This window comes from Cnephaeus nilssonii (genome assembly GCF_951640355.1).
Source record: "Cnephaeus nilssonii genome assembly, chromosome: X".
Classification (NCBI taxonomy): Eukaryota; Metazoa; Chordata; class Mammalia; order Chiroptera; family Vespertilionidae; genus Cnephaeus; species Cnephaeus nilssonii.
In genome coordinates, this window is record NC_137071.1 from 70,683,337 (window position 1) to 70,705,099 (window position 21,763).

Below are 21,763 nucleotides of genomic sequence, written 5' to 3' on the forward strand. Positions count from 1 at the left end.
TTTGGGATCTTTTTACTTCTCCTTTAAAAATGGCCAAAGAACCCCAGCACACACATAAACAGAGTTAATGACACAGATTTAAGTGCTTAACATAATCTGGCATCTAGCATGTATTTGCTAAAGATTTAGATGGACATTTTTCTTAAAGTTTGAGAGTTCCAAGGAGCTTGAAGTAGGGAAGCCTTTCATCTGCTGAGTGTCTCTCATTTTTGTTTAGTAACCCTGGGGAGATCTTTAATGAAGTCTTTCAAAGGGATAATAGTAAAACATTGTTTTTACATTAAAGGCTGAAAAAGTGATGGCCTTTGTGTGTATGATAGTGAATAGATATCATTAGGGCTAAGACTGAGCAATTCAAGCAGTGTTGTTAATGAGATTTTAAAGGACATCATACTAATTGTTGGAAGTTACTTATGCACTTGGATTATCAATGACTGTCAAAGTGAAAATGTGGTTTTTTTAAGAGTAGTAGCCACAGTTTCCTTATAAAAATCGAGGTCACTGTGCTTAGTGATCAACCCTATTTCTGTGGCTTCATTCCCCTCTTCTATGTGATTGATTCCCCAGTGCTTAACCCCCTTGTAGCTCTCTTTAATCCTGCAACTTCAACTCACTCCTAGATCTTTCCATTGGTGACATGTCATCTCAAACCTAACATTCATAATTTGCTATGTTGTATAATTGTGTGTTTATGTTATTGCATTATGTTCACAAACATAAGGTTCTTGTGTGAGGATCATGGCTTACATTCATTTGAATCCCCTGTACCTATTATAGTGATTTGGGTACAATAGGAAACCAAATGCATGCGATTACAGTAATTTCATGTCAAGAATAGCTTTTTTCTTTTGGTAACTTCAAAAACTTAGTTGGTATTCATCCAGAGTTCAGATATAATTGCAAAGTCTATAGAACCAGACAATAACAAGAAGGTTCTGTTTGTATCTTGTAAAAACAGGAGCATTATCTTCCAAAGTTATGTACTCCTTGTAGAAAAAAAATATTTTATCTTTTTGATGAATGACTTAAACACATTTATTTAAAATTAAATCTTTGCTTAGTTTTGGAGGTAATGGATATATGTTTATTACCTTGATTGTGTGATGGTTTCAGGGTATATGCATATGTCCAAACTCATCAAATTGTATACATTAAATATATTACAGTTCTTTGTATATTAGTTATAAATCAACTAGTGGCCTGGTGCATGAAATTTGTGCACATTAAAAGGGAATTAATTAGAGGAAATATTTTAATATTGCTATTTGCCCTTTCTCCATAATAGAAGTGTCAGAGATGAAAGAAAATTAGTAAAATGTATATGAAAATCTCCCTCCTGTCAGAGTCTGGGGCATGCCGCAGGACTCAGAGTCAAGTCCCCACCCACCGCGCATGCCTCGAAATCGCGTGAGACCCAGACCCGGCTGGCCCCACCTGAGTCAAGACCCGCAGGGCGGGGAGCACAGCCTCAGGTCCCCCGGCGCTGGGGCGGTGGACATGGCCTCACGTTCCCTGGCCCGGTGGCGGGGCGGGAGGTGCTGCTAGATGTCCCCCAGCCTGGCGCCAAGGCAGGGGGCATGACTTGAGGTCCCCCGTCAAGCCCCATTGGGCGGGGTGCGTGGCCTGAGGTCCCCCGTCAAGCCCCACCGGGTTGGGGGCGCGGTGTCACTGGGTGCAGCCTGAGGTCCCCAGTCAAGCCCCACTGGGCAGGGGGGCGCAGCCTCAGGTCTCCTGCCCTGGCGCCATGCAGCCTCAGGTCCCTGCTGATCGCTCATTATGGGAACCCTGCCTCTGCTGTGGATACAGCCATCTTGTGTTACAGGAACCCCGCCTCCACTGTGGGTGCAGCCATCTTGTGACAGCATGAGGGTTAATTTGCACATTAACTCTTTACTATATAGGATAAACCTTTTAAAAGTCATTTTAACTGGCTTTTAATAGGCAATACAAAATTATAGCACTTATTTTTGCTGTTCATCTCACTTTAAATTGATTTGATTTTCTGTGTATTAGGCTTGCTCACATTTCTCCTTTACCTACACATTATCTCTGACCTTTCCCTCCCCCCTCTAATTTTTCTTTTATAATACTTCTGGTTTTTAAAGTGTTTTGCTTTATATTAAGGGCATGTTTTAAATCGTTTTAATTGTTTTGAGGTTGTTAATACAAGACTTGAGGACAAGGACCATGATTTATTTGTCTTTATATAGGCACTATGTCTAGCACAGTGTCTGGCAAAGAGCTATTTAATGGCAGATCACTCAGGTCTCCTGAGATATGGAGACCAGTGCTCCTTTTTCATTATGGTGTGTGGACCCTAGCCTACATTCGCATTCTGAATTAAAAACCTTAATGATGATTGACTCTTAAGTTAGCACTTTAACAGGTCTTGATTATGATTTTAAACTTTTGGAAAATATCTCTCATTGAGTAAGTGACTACTAGTATATACAAAGAGTATATTGATGTTGCTGCACTGTCTAAAATAGGAGTGAATCAGAATTAATGTCTTCTGATTCTGTATTTGTCATGACTCTCTGATTAAAGTAATTTTTAATAAAGATAAAATATGTTGTGGTATTTAAAATGCATTTTTAAAATATTTTGCTTTCCCTACCCCCTTCTTCTTATTTTTATAAAGTTACCGGGCAGTGACATTGCCAGTGGGAGTGATGTACTTTCTGATGTCATACCCAGTATTCCAAGTTCACCTTGCCTGCTTCCTAAAAAGAAAAACAAGCACAGGAATTTAGATGAACTTCCTTGGAGTGCAATGACAAATGATGAGCAGGTAGAGATCTTGGCATTTTTAATTAAAAGCATGTATGTGGAGACTATGTGAAGATCAATTTATTGACTGTTTAAAGTCACAGGGTAAATATGGATTGCATAGTAAATCTGAATTTGAGCTATAACTAATTGTTTTCTAGGGAACAAATATAACATTAAGTGCTTTGATATTTAAAACACATAATAAATGACATACTAGCAATCAGGTTTTGACATTGATCTTGTTTATTATAATTTTTCATTACATAGGTGGAATATATTGAGTATCTGAGTCGTAAAGTCAGTACTGAGATGGGTCTTCGGGAGCAACTTGATATTATTAAAATAATTGATCCTTCTGCTCAAATCTCCCCTACAGACAGTGAGTTTATTATTGAACTTAACTGTCTCACAGATGAAAAACTGAAGCAGGTATGTAAAGAAAATAAAGATTGTTCAGCTATTGAAAATACCATTGTTTTGTAACATGTATACTTGAATAATCATATGTAAATGCATAGATAATTAAGGTAAAAAATCACTGCTGTGAAATGTAATATTATAAAAATTATGGTAATATTTGAGAACACGTGTTTTTTTTAAAGATTTTTTTTATTGGTTTTCAGAGAGAGAGGAAGGGAGATGGAGAGAAATATTGATGTGAAAGTGAAACATCGATCAGCTGTCTCCTGTATAGCCCCTACTAGGGTTCAAGCCCACAACTCAGGCATGTACCTTGACTGGGAATCGAACCAGCAACCTTTTGGTGTATAGGACAACACCCAACCAACTGAGCTACACTGGCCAGGGTGAGAACAGGTGGTTTTAAGAGGTTTTAGGTGCATCTCACCTGGCAGGACCTTTCTGGGATCGTGTGGATCTAGAACCTGCTTTTTAATAGTGTAGGCTTTGAAACTTAATTTCACCACATGAGGGGTGATTACACTAAAGTATAGATTTATTCTAACTCAGCTTACAAATGACTGATTGATAGAATGAAAATAATGATTATTGAGAGATATACATGAATGAACATCTGAACTGAAGGATTTGAGGAGTCTTATGGAGTGATTGAGCTTGGCTAGGGTAAAACATAATTAATTTTTCCTTATGCTATTTTGAAATACACATTTCTGATATCTCCAAGTACAGTCTTTACTGCTCTTTTTCGCTGGCACATAGCTAAATGAATACTTACGTTCTACTTTTTTCACATTTATCATTATTTATGAAACATTTCTCTCATTTCAGTATTTCTCTCAACAAACATAATTTTCTATATTCAATCCCCTTTTTCATTAGTATGGTAAATTGATGCCTTGCATTTGAAGGCACCTACTGTGTGCCCCTAGCTAAGATTTATGAAGCACCCTAATATTATATATACTTAGCAATTTACTTAAATCATCTTTAGTGGAAATCTTTTTTAAAAATCTCATCTGCCCTGCTGGTGTTGCTCAGTGGTTGAGCGTTGACCCAGGAACCACGAAGTCACCAGGTAGATTCCAGGTCAGACCACATGCCCCGGTTATGGGCTCTATCCCCAGTAGGGGGCATGCAGGAGGCAGCCTATCAATGATGTTACTCTCTCATCGATGTTTCCATTTTTCCATCCCTATCCCTTCCTCCCTCTCTCAAAAAAAAAATTAATAATAACATTTTAAAAATATCATCTATTTTATTTTACTGTTAGTTTCTGTCTCTTGAGTGTTATGATCCTAAATTCTGGATGCCAGTAGCCTTCCATTTATTGATTACGTATATAGGGTGTCCCAAAAATGTATACAGACTTTTCTGTAGATTCTTTTAAATTTTGAAAATTAAGTATGTTAATAAACATGGACTTTATAATCATTCAAAGTGTGTATACATTTTTTTGGGGACACCCTTTATTTTATGTGCTTTGAAAATCTAACTCCATAATATGTATTCTAGAATTTTGAACATTGTCAAGAGGTTTCTTTTTGTCCTTATATTCTACCTATGTATATCTATAACACTTTTGACAGTCTTTTAACTTAAGTACACCATTCTTTTCTCGAGTGTTTTGAGGGTAGAACATCAATTAACTACACTAACTAGTTTTTATCTGTGCGTTCCAAGGTCAGAAACTATATCAAGGAACATAGCCCTCGCCAACGGCCTGTAAGAGAGGCCTGGAAGAGAAGCAACTTCAGTTGTGCAAGCACCAGTGGAGTGAGCGGTGCCAGTGCCAGCAGCAGCAGTGCCAGCATGGTCAGTTCTGCAAGCAGCAGCGGGTCCAGTGTTGGAAACTCTGCTTCAAACTCCAGTGCCAACATGAGTCGAGCACACAGTGACAGCAACTTGTCTGCAAGTGCAGCAGAGCGGATTCGGGATTCAAAAGTAAAACATCTAATCAGTACAAAACTTTATCTTTCAATATTAACATTAGTACTCCCTCATATAAATTTCTTGAAGAGTTAAACGTATCCTGCTATCTTGATGCCTGGGGGTTGTGGTTTTAATTTCTTTTTGTCTTACATTCTTTTGTTTATTATGCATATGCAGATCTATTTTTTGTACAATATTAGGTTCTATCAAATAATCATACCAAGGCTTTCTATTTGTATGTTTCCCCAAAATCTACAGTGATTGCATGAGGAGGTGGGATTGGCAAACAGCTGGTTCAATTGAACAAAGCCCTCTAGGTTGAGTCCTTTGAAATACTGTTGTGACGCGCAGCCATAACACTCAGATCTGATTTTTATGTCTCTTTTAAGTAAGATAAATTGATGGAAACAAGGAGTGAATCTCAGGATTGCAATATTGACTATAACTCACTACTGAGCGGGTCTCCCTATATCACTGATGTTACTGTCTATTAGCTCCCAAGAATATTCTGTCTTTTGTGTATGTTAAATGTTTTTTTAATGTTTTAGTCTTAAATGTTTCATCTTAGCCCTTTTATAAAAATGTAATAATGCTTTCTCTAATTTCTTTCTACTGTTTTTTACAGTTGAAAAATCTGTGTAATATTATTGGGCATATACAAAATAGGAGATATATGTGTGGTTCTGTGATGCTTAGCAGGGGAGTTCAGCTCTTACAGTGGTGACAGTCTGGAGCCACCTTAAGGATGATAAGTGAATCTTTATAACTCTTTGGGAACCCAGTGGTGACTAGAAGATACATAGTTATTCCTTCTCTGACTTTTACCAAAGTAACAGAAACAGCCAGATTTGTTGGTTGCCAAGGGATTCCTCTGGATATGTGGTCATTCCTTTTTAGCATTAGTTCTCCAGTGACAAGGAATAGAGTATCCAATGGGTTTCTAATGGACTTTTAAGATGGCATTTGCCTAATACGGAAAATACATGATTCTTTTCCAGTCACAGTAAAATTGCTAGTGCTTTTGGATGAAAGACACCTTAAAAGCATAAGCATTACAGATGTTCTCTACATCTCTACATGTGTTCAGTATTGTTCACTATGTGTTCACTCTGCACTGAAACCAGTGTACCTTAATTTGATTTCTAAATCTTTGAAATGATTGGTTATCCATAACTAGTTAAAATGATCAAGTTTCATCCCCTCCTTATCAGAAGGTTCACTGGTCAAATACATAAAAATAGACTCTTGAAGAAGCATTTTTCAAGTTTAAGCCAGTGGCTCACTTACTGGAACCAGGATCATACTGCAGAGGAATTTGAACATCTATAGAAATTCTGAGAATAAAGAATTTGATGCATAAAATACTTTGAAGTGGATATGCCAGAACTAAACTTTACTGATTTAGAAAATTTTATTTTGACAGAAGCGATCCAAGCAGCGGAAGTTGCAGCAGAAGGCCTTACGCAAGAGGCAGCTGAAAGAGCAGAGGCAGGCTCGGAAGGAGCGGCTCAGTGGGCTCTTTCTTAATGAAGAAGTGCTGTCCTTGAAAGTGACTGAGGAAGACCACGAAGCAGATGTAGATGTTTTGATGTAATAAGGGTGAAGTTATCAACATTCTTTCTAAGCAATATTTGTTTACATGCATCTTGACCAAGCTTTTGGTTAGGGCTGTGCTGATGTACCATTAATAATTTAGGCCAGTGGTTCTCAGCAGGTGGTCCCTGGATCATCGTCTTCAGCATCACTTGAGAAGTTGTTAGAAATGCATACTATGGGACCCCACCCCAGACCTAGCAAATCAGAAACCCTGGGGGAGAGGCCCAGCATTGTATTGTAACAGGCACCAGGTTATTCTATCCTGCATGCTAATTTTAAGAACCACTGATTTAGTAAATGTTGTTTTGACTATTTAAACTTTAGGATGGTTAAGTAGGCTTGTTCAAATATTAGTAATTTTAAAGGGTAGAAGATTTCAAGGTACTGCTGACAAGTAGTTTATTATGTCCGTATATGTATATTGTAGAGATCATAATTCAGTTTCCTTATACTTTTCCTAAAGGGCCATAGCATAATTCTCAATTTCTTGTGGAAGTCTTTCTTTGAGATTTTGGGGATGGAGTGTGGATTGTTATATACAATAGTGCCTTCATTAGGTTTACTTCTATCTGTTTTCATTCATTGTTGACTCAGAAGTGTAAAACCAGGCCCTACTATCTTTCCTGTTAGGTTTGTTTTTTTCTTTTCACTTTATGTACATTTAGAATCCTTTTTGTAAGTGATGACTACTGAGGAAATAGTGTTACTAACATCTGAATTTTAGACTTGATGCTGTGTTCATTAATATTCAAATGAGAAAGCAATTGAACAAAACAACCCATTCTACTCTTTTACTGCTTTCTAAAGTTTTAGGCTGTGGAACTGTCTTAAAGGCAGAAAATATCTCTTAAGTTCTTTTTGTGGGTCATTTTTTTTCCAGCACAGCTCTAATTTTTAAATATTTTGTACAACAGCTTCTGGCATGTGAACAGGTTAATGTTCAAAATTAACTAAAGGAAACCCTTACAGTTCTACTAACCTTCCCTATAAATCTTTAAAATGCATAGAGCAGTGAGATAATAGAAAAAAAACAACCTTAGCTTGTTGGCGGTTAAAATAGAACTAATTTTAAATATGAAATCATAGAGTTTCTTTAATGCTTTTATGGAGAGTTTGTTATGAACATTCGCAGTAGTGTGACTCCTTTTCTTCTACCACACATCTTTAATCATTCATATGGATTAAAGAAGTTGGAAACTGATACTACTGACAATCAAGCTGCTTTCTGACCTTCATAATTTTTATTTTGTTGTAGATAACTTTTGAAAGGTAATCATGATACTATAGGAGTTGCAGTCAATATCTGTAAAACTAGAGTCAGAGGTTGATGGGAATTTCTACTTTTTTTAACTTATTAATTATACCAAGTAACTTGTTAAGATAAAGATTAATGACTTAAATTCTTAATTTAAAATTCTTTAATCTAAATATAAAGGCATAACCTTTGCTTACAGTCATGTATTTTGAAAATTTGATTTCATTTTGGTTCCTTGAAGGTTAAAGAATTGAAACTGAGGGTAAAAATTGATATATTGCAGCTTTGCTGAGGCCTGTAATATTTTGAAGACCATTAAATTCATACTTTAAAATGTTACTAAAATTTAAAAAGTGTATATGTATATATTTTTATCAGTTGGAATAGTCTTTCTGACTTTCCTCTTACCTCCTCTTTGGTGCTCCTAACCAGCTTAGAGGGCCCAACGAGAGCTTGGGGATAGACCCAATACTCTGAGGAAGGTGGAAGGGTCAACCTCCTTGTGTTTTCCTTTTCAAGTATAGGGAGAGTAAGGAAAGAAGAATAAATACAGCTGAATTCTCCATTTGCTCTTAGCAAAAGCAAATTCCAGAGAATGATTGTTCTCTTTATCTACTCTTCAAGGAAAACAGGCTCTTTTTGGAGACCACAGAGCAGAATTTATCTGTTAAATACTTCGAAACAGTTTACTTGACAGTGACCAGTAAAAGAAAATCCTAAATAGGGTTGTGATGTAATAAGACCAATTCCTCTACTCTCCCAACAATCACATAGTCTTATTACCTCAGATTTAACGTAGGTCACTATTAAATAAGTTTACCAAAGCACCACAAAGCCAATTTTAAAAGTATATAAAGGTTTGAGAGTTTATGGTAAAGTGTGCCATGAAATTTTGTGTAAATCTGGATGAAATCTCTTTGCGGTAATATAAATTAAAGATAACTCATAAAGTTGGTTTGGAGGAGATTGAAATACTTCCTGTGAATAAAGGAAAAAAGTACAACTTGGGTTTGCTTATGATTAAAGAGGGAGATTACAGTGTTCTCCATCCCGCTTCAAAAAAACCCAGGAGAATAAGACAAAAAGTCTTTGTTATTTGTTAACATGCTATATTCTTGTTCTGTTTTAATGCCTTATGTAGATAATATGAGTTTGAAATACTTCTTTCTTGGACTAAATAACAATTTATTCAATCTGGTATATCTCTGAGTTCAACTCAAAAGAAACGCAGCTCTTTTTTTTTTTCTTGTAAGCCCTAACTAAGCCTTGTTAACGGAGAACATGATAAAGTCCCCTCAGATTTCCCAGAAACATTTTATTAGAGATCTTGTATGTATGTCAATTATATCTCAATAAAACGGAAAAAAGAGTTATCATAGAAGTCTGTCAGTTCCCACCACAGCTTTTTAAAGTATGAATCTTGAGTTAAACTAAATGTCATGTCATTTTCTACAGTTTTTCAACGGAATTAAAGTAAGGTGGTGTAGTTTAAGACATAGCAGAGCGTAAAGGGCTAGTTCATTCTGTCCCAACAAGAACTTAGATTAAAATAATACCTTTTTGCTTTCATAAGACTTGTCTCATTTTTTGTTAAGCTGTGGTGGTTTTGTCCATTTCCTCAGTCCTTATTATTAATTAAGTTAATATTGCTGATGAATTAATCACAGAAACTGACAACATTTATGGATTTGGTGGACATCTCATTTTATAGTTTTTAAAAGTGCTAAATCCCCTCATAAAGGAAAAATTCAAAGAACCTATAGTATAAAGGTATTCAGATTCTGATGAGCTTTAAAAATTGTGAAATTTATCAAATGTGTTAATATTTAGGCTAAAAGTGTTAGTTATTAGTAACTAACAAATATGGAAGTCTTGTTTCCAGATTCTCTAGCAGAGATTTTTGTTCATGGCTCACTCTATATAGCCTCATGTGCCTTAAAGGTGAACTCTACTTTTTTGTCAATATCAAGCTTTTCCAAACTAAGAAATAATCTAAATGTTGTAATTAATTTTATAAAATGCCCATGCTGTTGGATATCAGCAAGCAAAGCCATTAAATTGAACCAATCAATTGGTAATAAAGTGTATAAAAAACTTCAGATTTTAAATTTAATTTGCCTAACTTTGTTTTGGCCCATCTAGGTCATTGAAGAACATTGAAAGTTATCTAAAGCATAGCTTAATATATTCTTTTATTCACCCCCACCCCACCCCCTGAAGAATGTCATAAGCCAGAATACTTTTTAAAACCAGATAATTCTTTAGTATCTGGAAAGATAAATTTTAATGCAAAAGTACTTCTAGAACTGAGATTATATAGCAAGTTTATTCTTTTGTTAACTTTAGGGATTCTTTGCATTTATTTGTGTAATAGCTGGAACACTCCTCTCCCCTTTAACAAATCACCTTTTAGCACTCCTGTCTCTAAGAAAAATATTTGTTTGGAATTGGGAGTTATTTAAAGTTAGTTTATAGTTTTAGAGGGTTATTAGGAAAATTCTAAGTTGCATTCAAATAATAGTATCAATGGTAAGCACACTGACATTCAACATATCTAAACTTAGAGGTAATAATCCTTAAAAGGACTATTAGTTAGAAAATAAGTATTTGTATATACATGGACTTTGGTAATTTTGGATTTAAGTCTGACAAAGTAAGATAAATTTTGTCTTTATAATGAAATTATGTTAAATGGGTAAGAAGCATCTGAGAGGTATTTAGACATAGGCATCTCTGTCAGCATAGTATCTGGAGCATAATTTACTTATTCCAAAAGGCATAGAAGGAACTCAAATTCCTCTAATTAGCTGGGTATTAAGAGTAAGGAAGTTGCATGGTATAGCTGAAGATCTGAATTGATTCACTAACATTTTCTTATTTTTTCTAATATTAAAATTATTTTCAGCCCCCCTCACAATTATATTTTAAATTAAGGTTATTATTGTTTTAACCTAGTTCACATTATGGTAAATTAATTTTTAATTAACATTCATATTGAACTCAGAAAAACTGGTTTGGTCTTCTCAGATTTTAGTACTTTTTCTTTATTGTCAAGTTTCGATGTTGCATCTTTCGTCAATGGAATCTATGGAAATATGTGTTCTTTTTTTGTGGTAAGGGATGCGAGTGGAAAAGAGGAGAATTGCTTTAATTATACATAGGCATTTTGACTATATAAAGGTAGTTGTAGACTTAATCTGTATAAATGACAAGTTAATATTTACATATTCTGAATTGTTCTAAGGAACAGTGGCCTGAAACCATGGCTTGTTTTGTGGAGCTGCTTCTCTTTAATGGTAGTTGACCAGTTGGATTTAAGTTGAAACTTTGGGGGTACATTATCTAGCTCAGGCTTTAGGGAATAGAGCAGACCAGGTCTGTTCCTGTAGTGGATCAATTTAATTTCCTTTTTAAGTACTCTAATTTAGATATAGGTATTATGCATTCTGAATCTTTGTGTTGGGAGTTTAATAAGACTGTTGTCAAAAGCTATTAAGGATAAACACAAGTATATGTAAAGCATTTCACAGATAGTTAAAATTTTCCCTTTTTTGGTTTCAAAGGTTAGTTCTAAAGCATCAATATCATAACCAAAGCAAGTAGGAAGTTGACTCGTTTGGAGACTCTTCAAGTAGTCCTAAATGCTGTAATATATCAGATTGTTAACCAGGATTTTTTCCTGTGTTTCTGCTAAATTTATTATTATATTCATGCACTTTTGTATATAACTGTCTTCTGTACATTCTGTACTTATTACAGTGGACATAATTTTTTCCCTGAAGCTGTGAGGGAAAAACAATAGGTGTAACACAAGTCATTTCAATTTTGAGTTCCTTCTTGTACTTGAAAGTAGTAGTTCAGTATTTAAATCTAAATGAGTATGTATGGTTGTAATTAAAACTGGCAATGTGACAGAATTGTCTTTTGAAACAATATCAGAATGAAAAGAGTTGTTTTGGTTATTAAGAACTCTTGTAATATGTTAATTTTTAATGTACCATGAGTTTTTACAAATCCCAGTGCTGCTGAATCCACTCCTTGTCATATTCCATCCCAGAACACTTATCAAGAGAGAATTGCTCTCAATTTTTTTTGCTCACAGTTTGGTTAAGGCTTCATAAACTTTTGTTTTGTAAAAGCCTCAATTTCTCAAATTTCATTGGCAAATTATTTTCTTCTGGAGAGATCAGATTTCTATAGAGATTAGCATTCATAGTAAGTGAAAATTAGGTCTAACTTTTATTTACAAAAAATCAGGTCTATTTTACTTATATATTGATCTAGAATCTTTTAAAGTTATAATTATATAAAAGAAATGGCTGTGAGCAGTTTTATTTATAGATACACAAGCAATTCCGCTTTTCAGCAGCAACTTTCTCTCTTGCCACTAGAGGGAGGTCTGGTTGCTCGCTCCTTCAGAAAATGTCTTAGCTGCTTTTCTTTTGTTTTTAATTTTAGAGGTTGAAATCAACCTTAGTCTCAAAACTCCTTTTGTGATATTAAATTCTTTCACTTATTAGTCCAAGGTGAGTTAATTAAGCTTGTGTAATAAAGCCAGTCTTATTCATGCTTTCATGCTTTTCCATAATCTTCAGTGTTTAATAAATGTTAGATATTACTTGAAACGTGTGTGGGGTTTTTTGTTTTTTGTTTTTTTTTTTTAAGGTATTTTAAAGCTCTGTTGTCCGTTATGGTAATTACTAGCTACATGTGGCTATTTAAATAAATTAAAATTTAAAATTTAGTTTTTTGGTCCCGTTAACAGCACTTCAAGTACCAAATAGCCACATACAGCAAGAGGCTACTACTATAGAGACACATCATCATACCGCCATCATCAAAGATGGTTTATATAGTGACCTTGTTATAATGCAGATTTTTATTCAGTAGGTCAGGGGTCACAGTAAAATATTCTGTAGTTTTAGCAGCTATTCAAGTGTTATGAATGCTGCTAATCCATGAACGACATTTTGAGTAGTGAGGGCCAGAACAAAGTCCAGACAATCTATAACACAAGAGCCTCAATGCTCTGTGATGGGCCCCAATCTACTTCCTACTTTCATCTTCTATGAATTTCTTTTTTTACCCCACACTCAAACCAACTCAATACTATATTTATAGTACTTACCTTCTCATGTGACCCTCAAGGATTGTGGTGATTCAAGCCTTTGTTTAGTCCTCTTCCTTTGGGCGTAGGCTGGACCTAGTGATTTACTTCTGTTAGAATATAGCAAACGTGATGGGATGTCACTTCTCTCATTAAATTACAAAAAACTGTGACAGCTGTCTTGCTTGTACTCTCATCTTCTCGGTTACTCTGACAAAATAAGCTGCCATTCTGTGACATTCTCTGTGGAGGCCCACTTGGCAAGGAACTGACATGGCATGACAGCCCATGAGGAATTGAATCCTGCCTTTAATTCTAAGTGAGCCAGAAAGTGGATCCTTCCCAGTGGAGCCTGTAGATGAGATCTTGAGCTCAAGCATCCTTCCCAGTGGAGCCTGGTGAGAGATCTTGAGCTCAAGCACCCATCTAAGTCATGTACAGATTCCTGAACCACAGAAACTGAGATAATCAATGTGTATTGTTTTAAGCTGCTAAAGTTTGGCTTAAATTGTCATGCAACAATAGATAAGTAATACATTATTTACAAAATATACCATGAAATGACTTCCTGTTATATCATTCTCATCAAGCAAAAGAAAACTGAGATGCTGCTTCTTCATTCAACATTATTTGCTGGATGCCTACTTTATGCGAGGCACACTGTTAAGTGCGAGGGGATACACAGTAAATAAACAGGCACAGTCTTTGCCATCACACAGCTTACATTCTTTGGCATTGGTTTTCAGCGTTTCACAAAAGAGAGAACCAAGATGTGTTTCATTAAAGGAGAGCTATTTTTAATGCCAAGAAAGTAAGAAAAAAGTAACAAAGTAATATATGAAAAGCCTTTCCACCTACCTGAGCAGGTATAACTGTTAGAGTACAGTAATATTATACAGCAGAAAAGACTAGAGGGGTGCTGGGCGAGAGGAGTGGAGTCATGGATGGAGCTAAAAAGGGGCAGGACTGGAGAGTAAACCTACCTATGTTCCTCTCATTCCAAAGCCCACACTTTGAACCTCTCATAGTAAGTTACATTTTTGCTCATACTGTTGCCTTTTTATGGCATCTCTGCCTGAGGAAATCCTGTCCTATCTCTCGAAGCCCATTTCAAATGCAGCCTCCTTTGTGACGCCTTCCCTGATTTCATGCTCTCCATGTCTAACAGATGTCAGCCCTCCTGTTGCTATGAGATTGGAGATAAGGAAGAACCAGGCCTCTGAGGGGTCAGAGCAGTGAATTCAAATTTTAAACACATAGAAACCACATTTGGGAGGAAGGGGGTTGGGTGGACATGGGGACACCTCACTGAATAGGAAAAGGGTCTTTTCTATCCAAAAACTAAAGACAATAGGCCACCCTCCAACTGAGCATGTGCAGTTGGAAGTGTTCCATGACACAATGGCTGGGGAGCAGTGTGTAGAGGGAAAGTGGCAAGAATGCCAGAAAGGCAAAGTCATCTGAGAAACGTGTTACAAAGGTAAGCTGGTGGTTCACAGTCCCAGATATTGTTGACTGACACTTGCAGTGGAGTCTAGGAATCTGCCCTTTAAACAAGTGCCTCAAATATTTCTGATGTAGGTGGTCTATGGAGCACTCAGAAATATGGCTCAAAGTAAGATGGTCTGGATCACCTTGGCTACATGTCATCTAGACACTTCTAAAACTAACAATGGACAAGCCCCACCCAGGACCAAAAAAATCAGAATTGTTGGGGAGTAAACCCAGGAAGCAGAGTTTAAAACTCCCCATATTATTCCAATATGCAGCCAGGGTTGAGAGCCAGTTATCTGAATAACAGGAAGTCCTTTTCCTGGGGCCAGGGAGAAGTGGCGAGAATCTGAGAGGCTGAAAACTAAATACATTAAAAATACAAATATATTTCATTGTGATTTTTCACTTTAATACACTTTATACTTGCATGTTAATTTTTCTTAAGCAATACCTTTGAATTCTTCCACTATTTGAGGAATTCTGAGCAGAATTTAGATCAATTCAATAAACATGCATTACTTGGCAACCCTGGATGCTCTCTGGACCCTGCAGTAACTACAAAGATGCCACTAGTAATGGCACTGTTTCTTGTGTGCTAAGCTGCATGTAAAGCTCATTACTCATATTTTCTCATCTATTTTCACTGCAACCCTATGAGGTAAGTACTATATTGTTCCCATTTTACAGATGCTTGCATAGAGAGGTTAAGCAATTAGTTCAGAACACATAGCTAACTGCCACAGAATGGGGATTTGAGGCCCTGGAGTAAGATTCTTGAACTTCCATGTACAATGTGGTAGCCACTAGCCACGTGGGCCTATTGAGCACTTGAAATGTAATTAGTCCAAAGTGAGATGTTCTGTAAATTTAAAAACACCTGGTTTCAAAAACAGCATGAAAGAATAAAAACATCTCAATAATCCTATATAATCCTACCTAATAAAATGGTAATATGTAAATTACCATCACTCCACTACGCCCACGATTGGGCCAGAGGGAGGCACAGGGGGTGGGACTCGGGGTGGCCGGGGTAACCGATTGGGCCGGCAAGACGCTGAGCTCGTGTCGCCAGTGGCAGCGCAAGCTCAGCGTCTGCACCATGGCTGTGCTGCGGAACAGAAGGGGCCTCTGGGGCAGTGAGCTCACATCCCACTGCGGACCATCAAAAACGGGGGAGCTGGGTGCCTGTCTGCTCCGGCACCAGCAGACAGGCACCCAGCTCACCCGTGATCGAAAGCGGAAGCGTGGGAGCTGGGTGCCTGTCCGCTCCGGCATCAGGCCTTTCGGAAGCCTCCACCGCGCCTGAGGCTTCTGAAAGGCCTGGTGCACCAGCGGACAGGCACCCAGCTCCACCGCGATCGAAAGCGAAAGTGTGTAGGGGACCCTACACGTGCATGATTCATTCATGCACTGGGCCTCTAGTAATATAATAATAGAGGAATATGCTAATTATCTGTTACTCCATAACGTAACAACCAGTTTAGCAGGCTGCATGTGCAGCAGGCTTGGGTGGGCAGGCTGTGGCAGCCGGGGGACATGAGCCTTTGGTGCCTCCTCTGGCATTGGGGAGCTAATGACGGATGGGCTCTGGTCCTCCAACAGCCCTCTCCAGCAGGCATGGGGTTGCTGAGACCCAGGCCAGGCCTCTGGCCACAGATCCACAGGTTCTCGAAGACCGACTCTACCAGACCGCCCGGAGGCCATGTGGCTGGGCTGCAGGGTGCCCGAACCCGGTGCTCGTTCAAGACGTGAAACAGGAGGTGTGGGAGGAAATCCAGAGAATGGGATGTGGGGGTTCAAGACTCACTCCCTTTGGGCTTTGTCCTTCTTGGCCTGCCTGAGGGGCGGCTCCCAGGCGAGCGCCACAGCTTCAGCAAAGCGGCTGGCCAGGAGGCAGGTGGCCCAAGAGGTTCAGAGTGGTGCTGAGGTGGGGTGCACTGGAGGGGGCTCGGGCCGGGGCAGGGAGCCGGCAGGCAGGGCCTGCCTCACCTGCGGAGAGCAAGGTTCTGCAGTGGCCCCAAGATGCAGGTCAGCCTAGTGGGAAATGAGGTGATGACTGCCGGCATGGAAGGATACCTGGGCAGAGGGGCGTGGACCTGCAGCCCTGAGGCGGGGGTTGAGGGGTGGCACCACCTCAGTGGAGGGGCGCCACACTGCCAGGTACCCCACTGAGGCCGTTCTGCGAAGCTCCCAGCTCTAACTGGCCCCCGCGGCATGCACACTTGAGAGGCAATGACTCTTGCTTCTGCTGTGGCCCAAAAGCAAGCCTGCGCCTGCCCCGCCCCCAGTTCCCACCTGGCCATGCCCACTGCCTGCACGGTGACTGCAAAGCCTACCACCTGCTCCCCAGAAGGGGGGTCAGTAAAGAATGGGGGCGGGGAGGGCAGGGAAGAGGAAATAATATAGAGTGTCCACGATGAAGAAGTGCTTGAGAATGAGGCTCGGAAGCCTGATGGGGAGGTTTGTTCTGTTTGCCCCAGGGGGCTGCCCCTTAGGAAGTGCAAAGAGCATGGCTCTGAGGGCTCCCTGTGTGCTGAGTCAAGTTCCACAGCCAACTGGAATTGGCCTCAGTGTCCTGGTCTGTAAAATGGATTGTGTCCCAGTGCCTTCGCTGAGCTTTGAGGGCCGATTGAAATACTATATAAAGAAAATGAGGGAAGAAGTGAGAAAGAAAAGGAAGGGCAAGCAACACAAAAGAAAGATTGGAAGGGACCTGTAAACCTATTGTCACTTAAATAAGGGAATATAGGCAATAGTGTTGTAATGATGGTATGATGCCAGGTGGGTACTGGAAATATCGGGGAACACTTTGTAAAGTATATGATTGTCTAACCACTATTCTGTAACTTATATAAAACCTGAAACCAATACAAAATAATATTGAATATAAAGAAATGAAAATTGGAGTGAAATTTTTATAAATTTCAAAGTTTAAATAAAAACTGTAAAGGAAGGAAGGGGGAGAATAAAAATAGTGTTTTTCATTGTACCACTTTATTGTCTTTATATGGTGCTTTTATACTTTTCTAAGTCATTATCTCATTTGATGTTCAGGGAAACTTAAAGACAAGATAATTATTCCCTCCACTATTTAAAGAAAGGAAATCTTGGTGTCTGGCCCCATGATTCAATTGTCAAACCCTTATTATAAAGCAGGGTTAGTAAAATTTTCTGTGAAGGGTCATATCTATACTAATAAAAGCCTTGGGCATGATCAGGCTGGCAGTGGAGCAGTTAGGGGGTGATCAGGCTGGCAGGCAGAAGCGGTTAGGGGCGATCAGGCAGGCAGGTAGGCAGGTGAACGGTTAGGAGCCAGCAGTCCCGGATTGTAAGAGGGATGTCCGACTGCCGGTTTAGGCCTGATCCCTGCAGCCTAAACCGGCAGTTGGACATCCCCCAAGGGGTCTGAGATTGGAGAGGGTGCAGGCTGGGCTGAGGGACCACCCCCCCCCCCCGTGCACGAATTTCATGCACCAGGCCACTAGTATTTTTATATTATTCATGTAGAAATGTTAATGTTTTGATATGAGTTAAAATATATGATTACAATTTATTTTATCTGTGTCTTTTTACTTTTTAATATGACTACCAGAGAATTTAAAATCACATATGTGGATCACATTGTATTTTCACTGCACAGATCTATTCCAGTGGCTGCATGCTAAATCTCAACTTTTGCTTAAATCACAGATTAAGCAGATAGTTCACACTATAAAGAAGCTTAAAATTTGAGTAGAAAGGATATACAAATAAAACATTTCTTTCTAAAATTGTATTATAATTAAGTGCTATGAAAGAGAAAGGAGAAGACTTTCTAGTGTGTTATGTGGCAGGGGAACTTTTAAACTGGTCCTGAGAAATATTAATAGTGAAGGTGAGGATAAGTAAAAATGTGAATTCATTTGGAAAAAGGCCAGTGGTCTAATTTGGGACATATGATACGCAAGGAGAATAGAAGATAAGGCTGAATAAATAAGTGAGAACAAATTCCTAGCAGGCCTTGAATAACAGGCCAGGAAGTTGGGACTCTTGGTTGTCTATTATAAGGATCCATTGACAGGTTTCAAGCAGAGGTGTCATGAAATGACTTGGTTTCCAGAATGATTAATACAAGAATAAACTGTTTCATGTACTCACAACTGTAAACCTACTTTTTCCTCACCCTGTATTTTGCTGCCCAAGAAGATGCAATGAGTAAGATACAAAGGGAAAAATATAACTTGACTACATGGAATTATTGAACCAAAAGTGATTAGTATCAGCTTAAAGCTTTTAGCCTTTTTCGTCTTATTGATTCTCAACAGAATAAATCTGTAAATGATGATAGTGCTCAATTTTAATTACAGCAAGTGCTACTTTTCAGGACCTATCAGACACCATGCTGCTCTTTCAACTGCACTTGGTATGTACAAAGCAAATCAATGTGGATAGAAAACAGTTATAATTTAGTCCAGTTTACTAGTGTATCTTTTCACTGCATACAATTGTCTTTGACTTCAATGGTCTTCATTACATATAACATATACAGAAAACCATGCAATCCATGGTTTTCTACATAGATAGCCCTGCTAAAAAAGAAAGATGATCCCAATAGCAGGCACTGCTCTATCTGGCTCCTTCAGAGAAGGTACAGGCCAGGAAGGTGGAGAAGCACAAGCAAATATGATTTCATCAGGGAGTGGCCCACAAAATACCTCTTCATTTGAGAATTCCACATGTCTCAATACAGAGCCAGTCCTTATCCAAACTGTCAAGTGGGCAGCCTGAGAAAAGGGAGGAAGCCTAGAATAGAATGGTGTCATGGGAGGCAGGTGCAGAGAAAGTTTGGAGAAGAATGTGTCTTTGTGGCCTAGGATGCTATAAACAGATGACCCTGTAGCTGGAGCACTAGGAAACAGGGTTATTATTTAATGACCTTAGAACAAAATTAGGCTGCCATATTCACAATTTCTTATAACCCTTTCTACAGTATTTATCCAATGGAGTCCATAAACCACCTGCATCAGTATCACGGACTAAGGGAAAGTGTATTTTTTAAATGGATTCCCCAACTCCCAGGCCTCACTGCAGACCTACTGAATTAGAATTTTTTTGGAGGTAGGGCCTAGGAATATGCATTTCAACAGGCTCCCAGGTAATTTGGATGCATACAAAAGTTTGAAAACTATTGCCTCACCAGAGCAGAAATCCTTACAGTGCTTGGCACAGTGATGCTTAGTGGATTATTGCAAAATCTATGAATAATATGAGAGTGATAGACTGAGAAAACTGGGCATACATAGGTGGAGACTATTACCTCCTTCACAGAGAAAATTGAGATGTAGTTTCAAGTCTCTCAACTTCCTCCTTGCCTTGTTCTCATTCTAAAGTGGAAGACATTCACTGTATTACCATTACAATATTACCTGTATATTTTTCATAGTTTTCTTTAACAGATTAAGTAAATTTATGTCTATTGCTAAGAGAGTTTTTTTTAAGTTAGAAATGGAGGTTGGATTTTGTCAAATACCTTTCCTGCATTGATTGAAATGATGAAATGGTTTTTCTTATTTAGATGTTAATATGGTGATTACACTGATTTTTGAATGCTTAAACTTTGTGTTTCAGCAACTCATGGAGGAACCCAAAAGTTTTAACTCAACCAGAGATAATGGCCTAACTTTGGTCCTCATTTATTTGTTGAGATTATCTCAAAAGTTAAATATTTTAATATTTGTTTTATTGTTTTTTATTTTTAAAAACTATTTTTTGGTACTAATAGAAACTGGAAAACTAAACTGATTTGGGACAGTATAAAAACAAGTGTTTCGGGAACTGTTTGCTATAAGTCTTATAATATGTGTTTATTGTATTTCCATTTTGTTAACTCTATGTAAAGAGTGAGATTATCATGCCTATTTTCTGTTAGACTCAGCTTTATTTGTCTGTGCTACAGGAGACAGATGATCTTCAGACCAAAATAAATTATCTCAGTAAATTCCTCCTAACTGTTACTGAATTCTAGGTACCATGGCCATTTACCATCTAAGTATTTAGGGAGATAATATCACAATTTATTTCATTTATCCTTTGCTTGTAGGTGACATCCAGCTCTTAGCCAAGTGATAAGGTGTTAGACATACCAGATCAGCTGCTCATGGAAAGTGTACTTAATTATGTAGTATGTGTCCTGCTATACAGTAACCAATGTCAGTTTGCTCGCTCTGTTAAATGGCTCTTCTTTTCCATGGTTGATTAGACTTTAATTTTAGACTAATGAGTAAAGCTACCAGTGAGGAGAGTTTTAGAGTAGCTCCTCCCACTGAAAAAGACTCCATTGGTGAACTTATTTTTTTAAATTACCAGGCTTGCTTGTCTTACTATTTTCCATTCCTCTCCTAAGGTTTCCCATGTATTTAATGCATTGGCAAGGGGAGGATATTTGGCAATGTGTTGCTGTAAATACCCAGTATTATCCTATATAATAAAAGCCTAATATGCAAATTGTCCCCTTGGGCGGTCGTTCTACCGAGAGTTTGACCACTCACTATGATGTGTGCTGACCACCAGGGGGCAGCGCAGAACATGGCGGGCATTGGTGACATGCTGCGACCTCTCGCCGACTACCTGGGGATGGGGGTGATAGGGACAGAGGTGCAGTGAGAATGTGGGGTGTCCGCTGAGCTCAGTCTCACTCCCCCTGCTACCCTCCCCTGGGATGCCAGGGCTTGCATGATGGGGAAGCCCCCACACTCAGGTGCCAGGAGCCTGCAAAGAGCCTGCCCCACACCCATGCAGCCTCTTCCTGGTGAGCCTGGCCACAGCTGCCGGGACCACAGGGGCCAGTCGGGCTCCTGAGTTCTGTTCACGCAGGAGCTGGTCTGTGAGGCCAGCTGGGAGAGAGCACACTGCCGCCCAGCTTATGTGTGGCACCACTGGGCAGCCCAGAGGCCCACGCTGCACCCTGGCCCACGGCATCCAGCCACGCTCACCGCATCTCCGCATGGGGACTTGGGCACTGTGACTCAGGTGGAGGGGGGCACACAGGAGTCCAGGGGCCCAGGTGCTGCCCGTCCACATCAGAAGCTCTCACTTCAATCGCTGGCCAGGCCTAGGGACTGCACCCATGCATGAATTTCATGCACTGTGCCTCTAGTCTAATAATAATAATAATAATAAAACTTTAAAATTCTTTAATAGTTTTGTATTTT

General features: G+C 38.8%; 1 protein-coding gene and 1 pseudogene across 2 annotated transcripts in view; both read left to right on the top strand.

The window, feature by feature from the left end:
- The window catches only part of FAM199X (family with sequence similarity 199, X-linked), a 51,698-nt gene extending 39,101 nt beyond the window's left edge, over positions 1-12,597 (top strand). The window contains exons 3-6 of the mRNA XM_079765087.1: positions 2,642-2,791; positions 3,040-3,201; positions 4,873-5,133; positions 6,545-12,597. Of these exons, the coding sequence (XP_079621213.1) occupies positions 2,642-2,791; positions 3,040-3,201; positions 4,873-5,133; positions 6,545-6,715 (744 nt within the window). The 3' untranslated portion in view covers positions 6,716-12,597. The remainder of the gene's footprint in view (positions 1-2,641; positions 2,792-3,039; positions 3,202-4,872; positions 5,134-6,544) is intronic.
- An 8,540-nt stretch (positions 12,598-21,137) lies between these two features.
- Positions 21,138-21,763, top strand: part of LOC307095336 (protein S100-A10-like) — a 28,511-nt pseudogene continuing 27,885 nt past the window's right edge. Inside the window, exon 1 of the transcript in view lies at positions 21,138-21,211. The product of the transcript in view is annotated as a protein S100-A10-like (transcript). The remainder of the gene's footprint in view (positions 21,212-21,763) is intronic.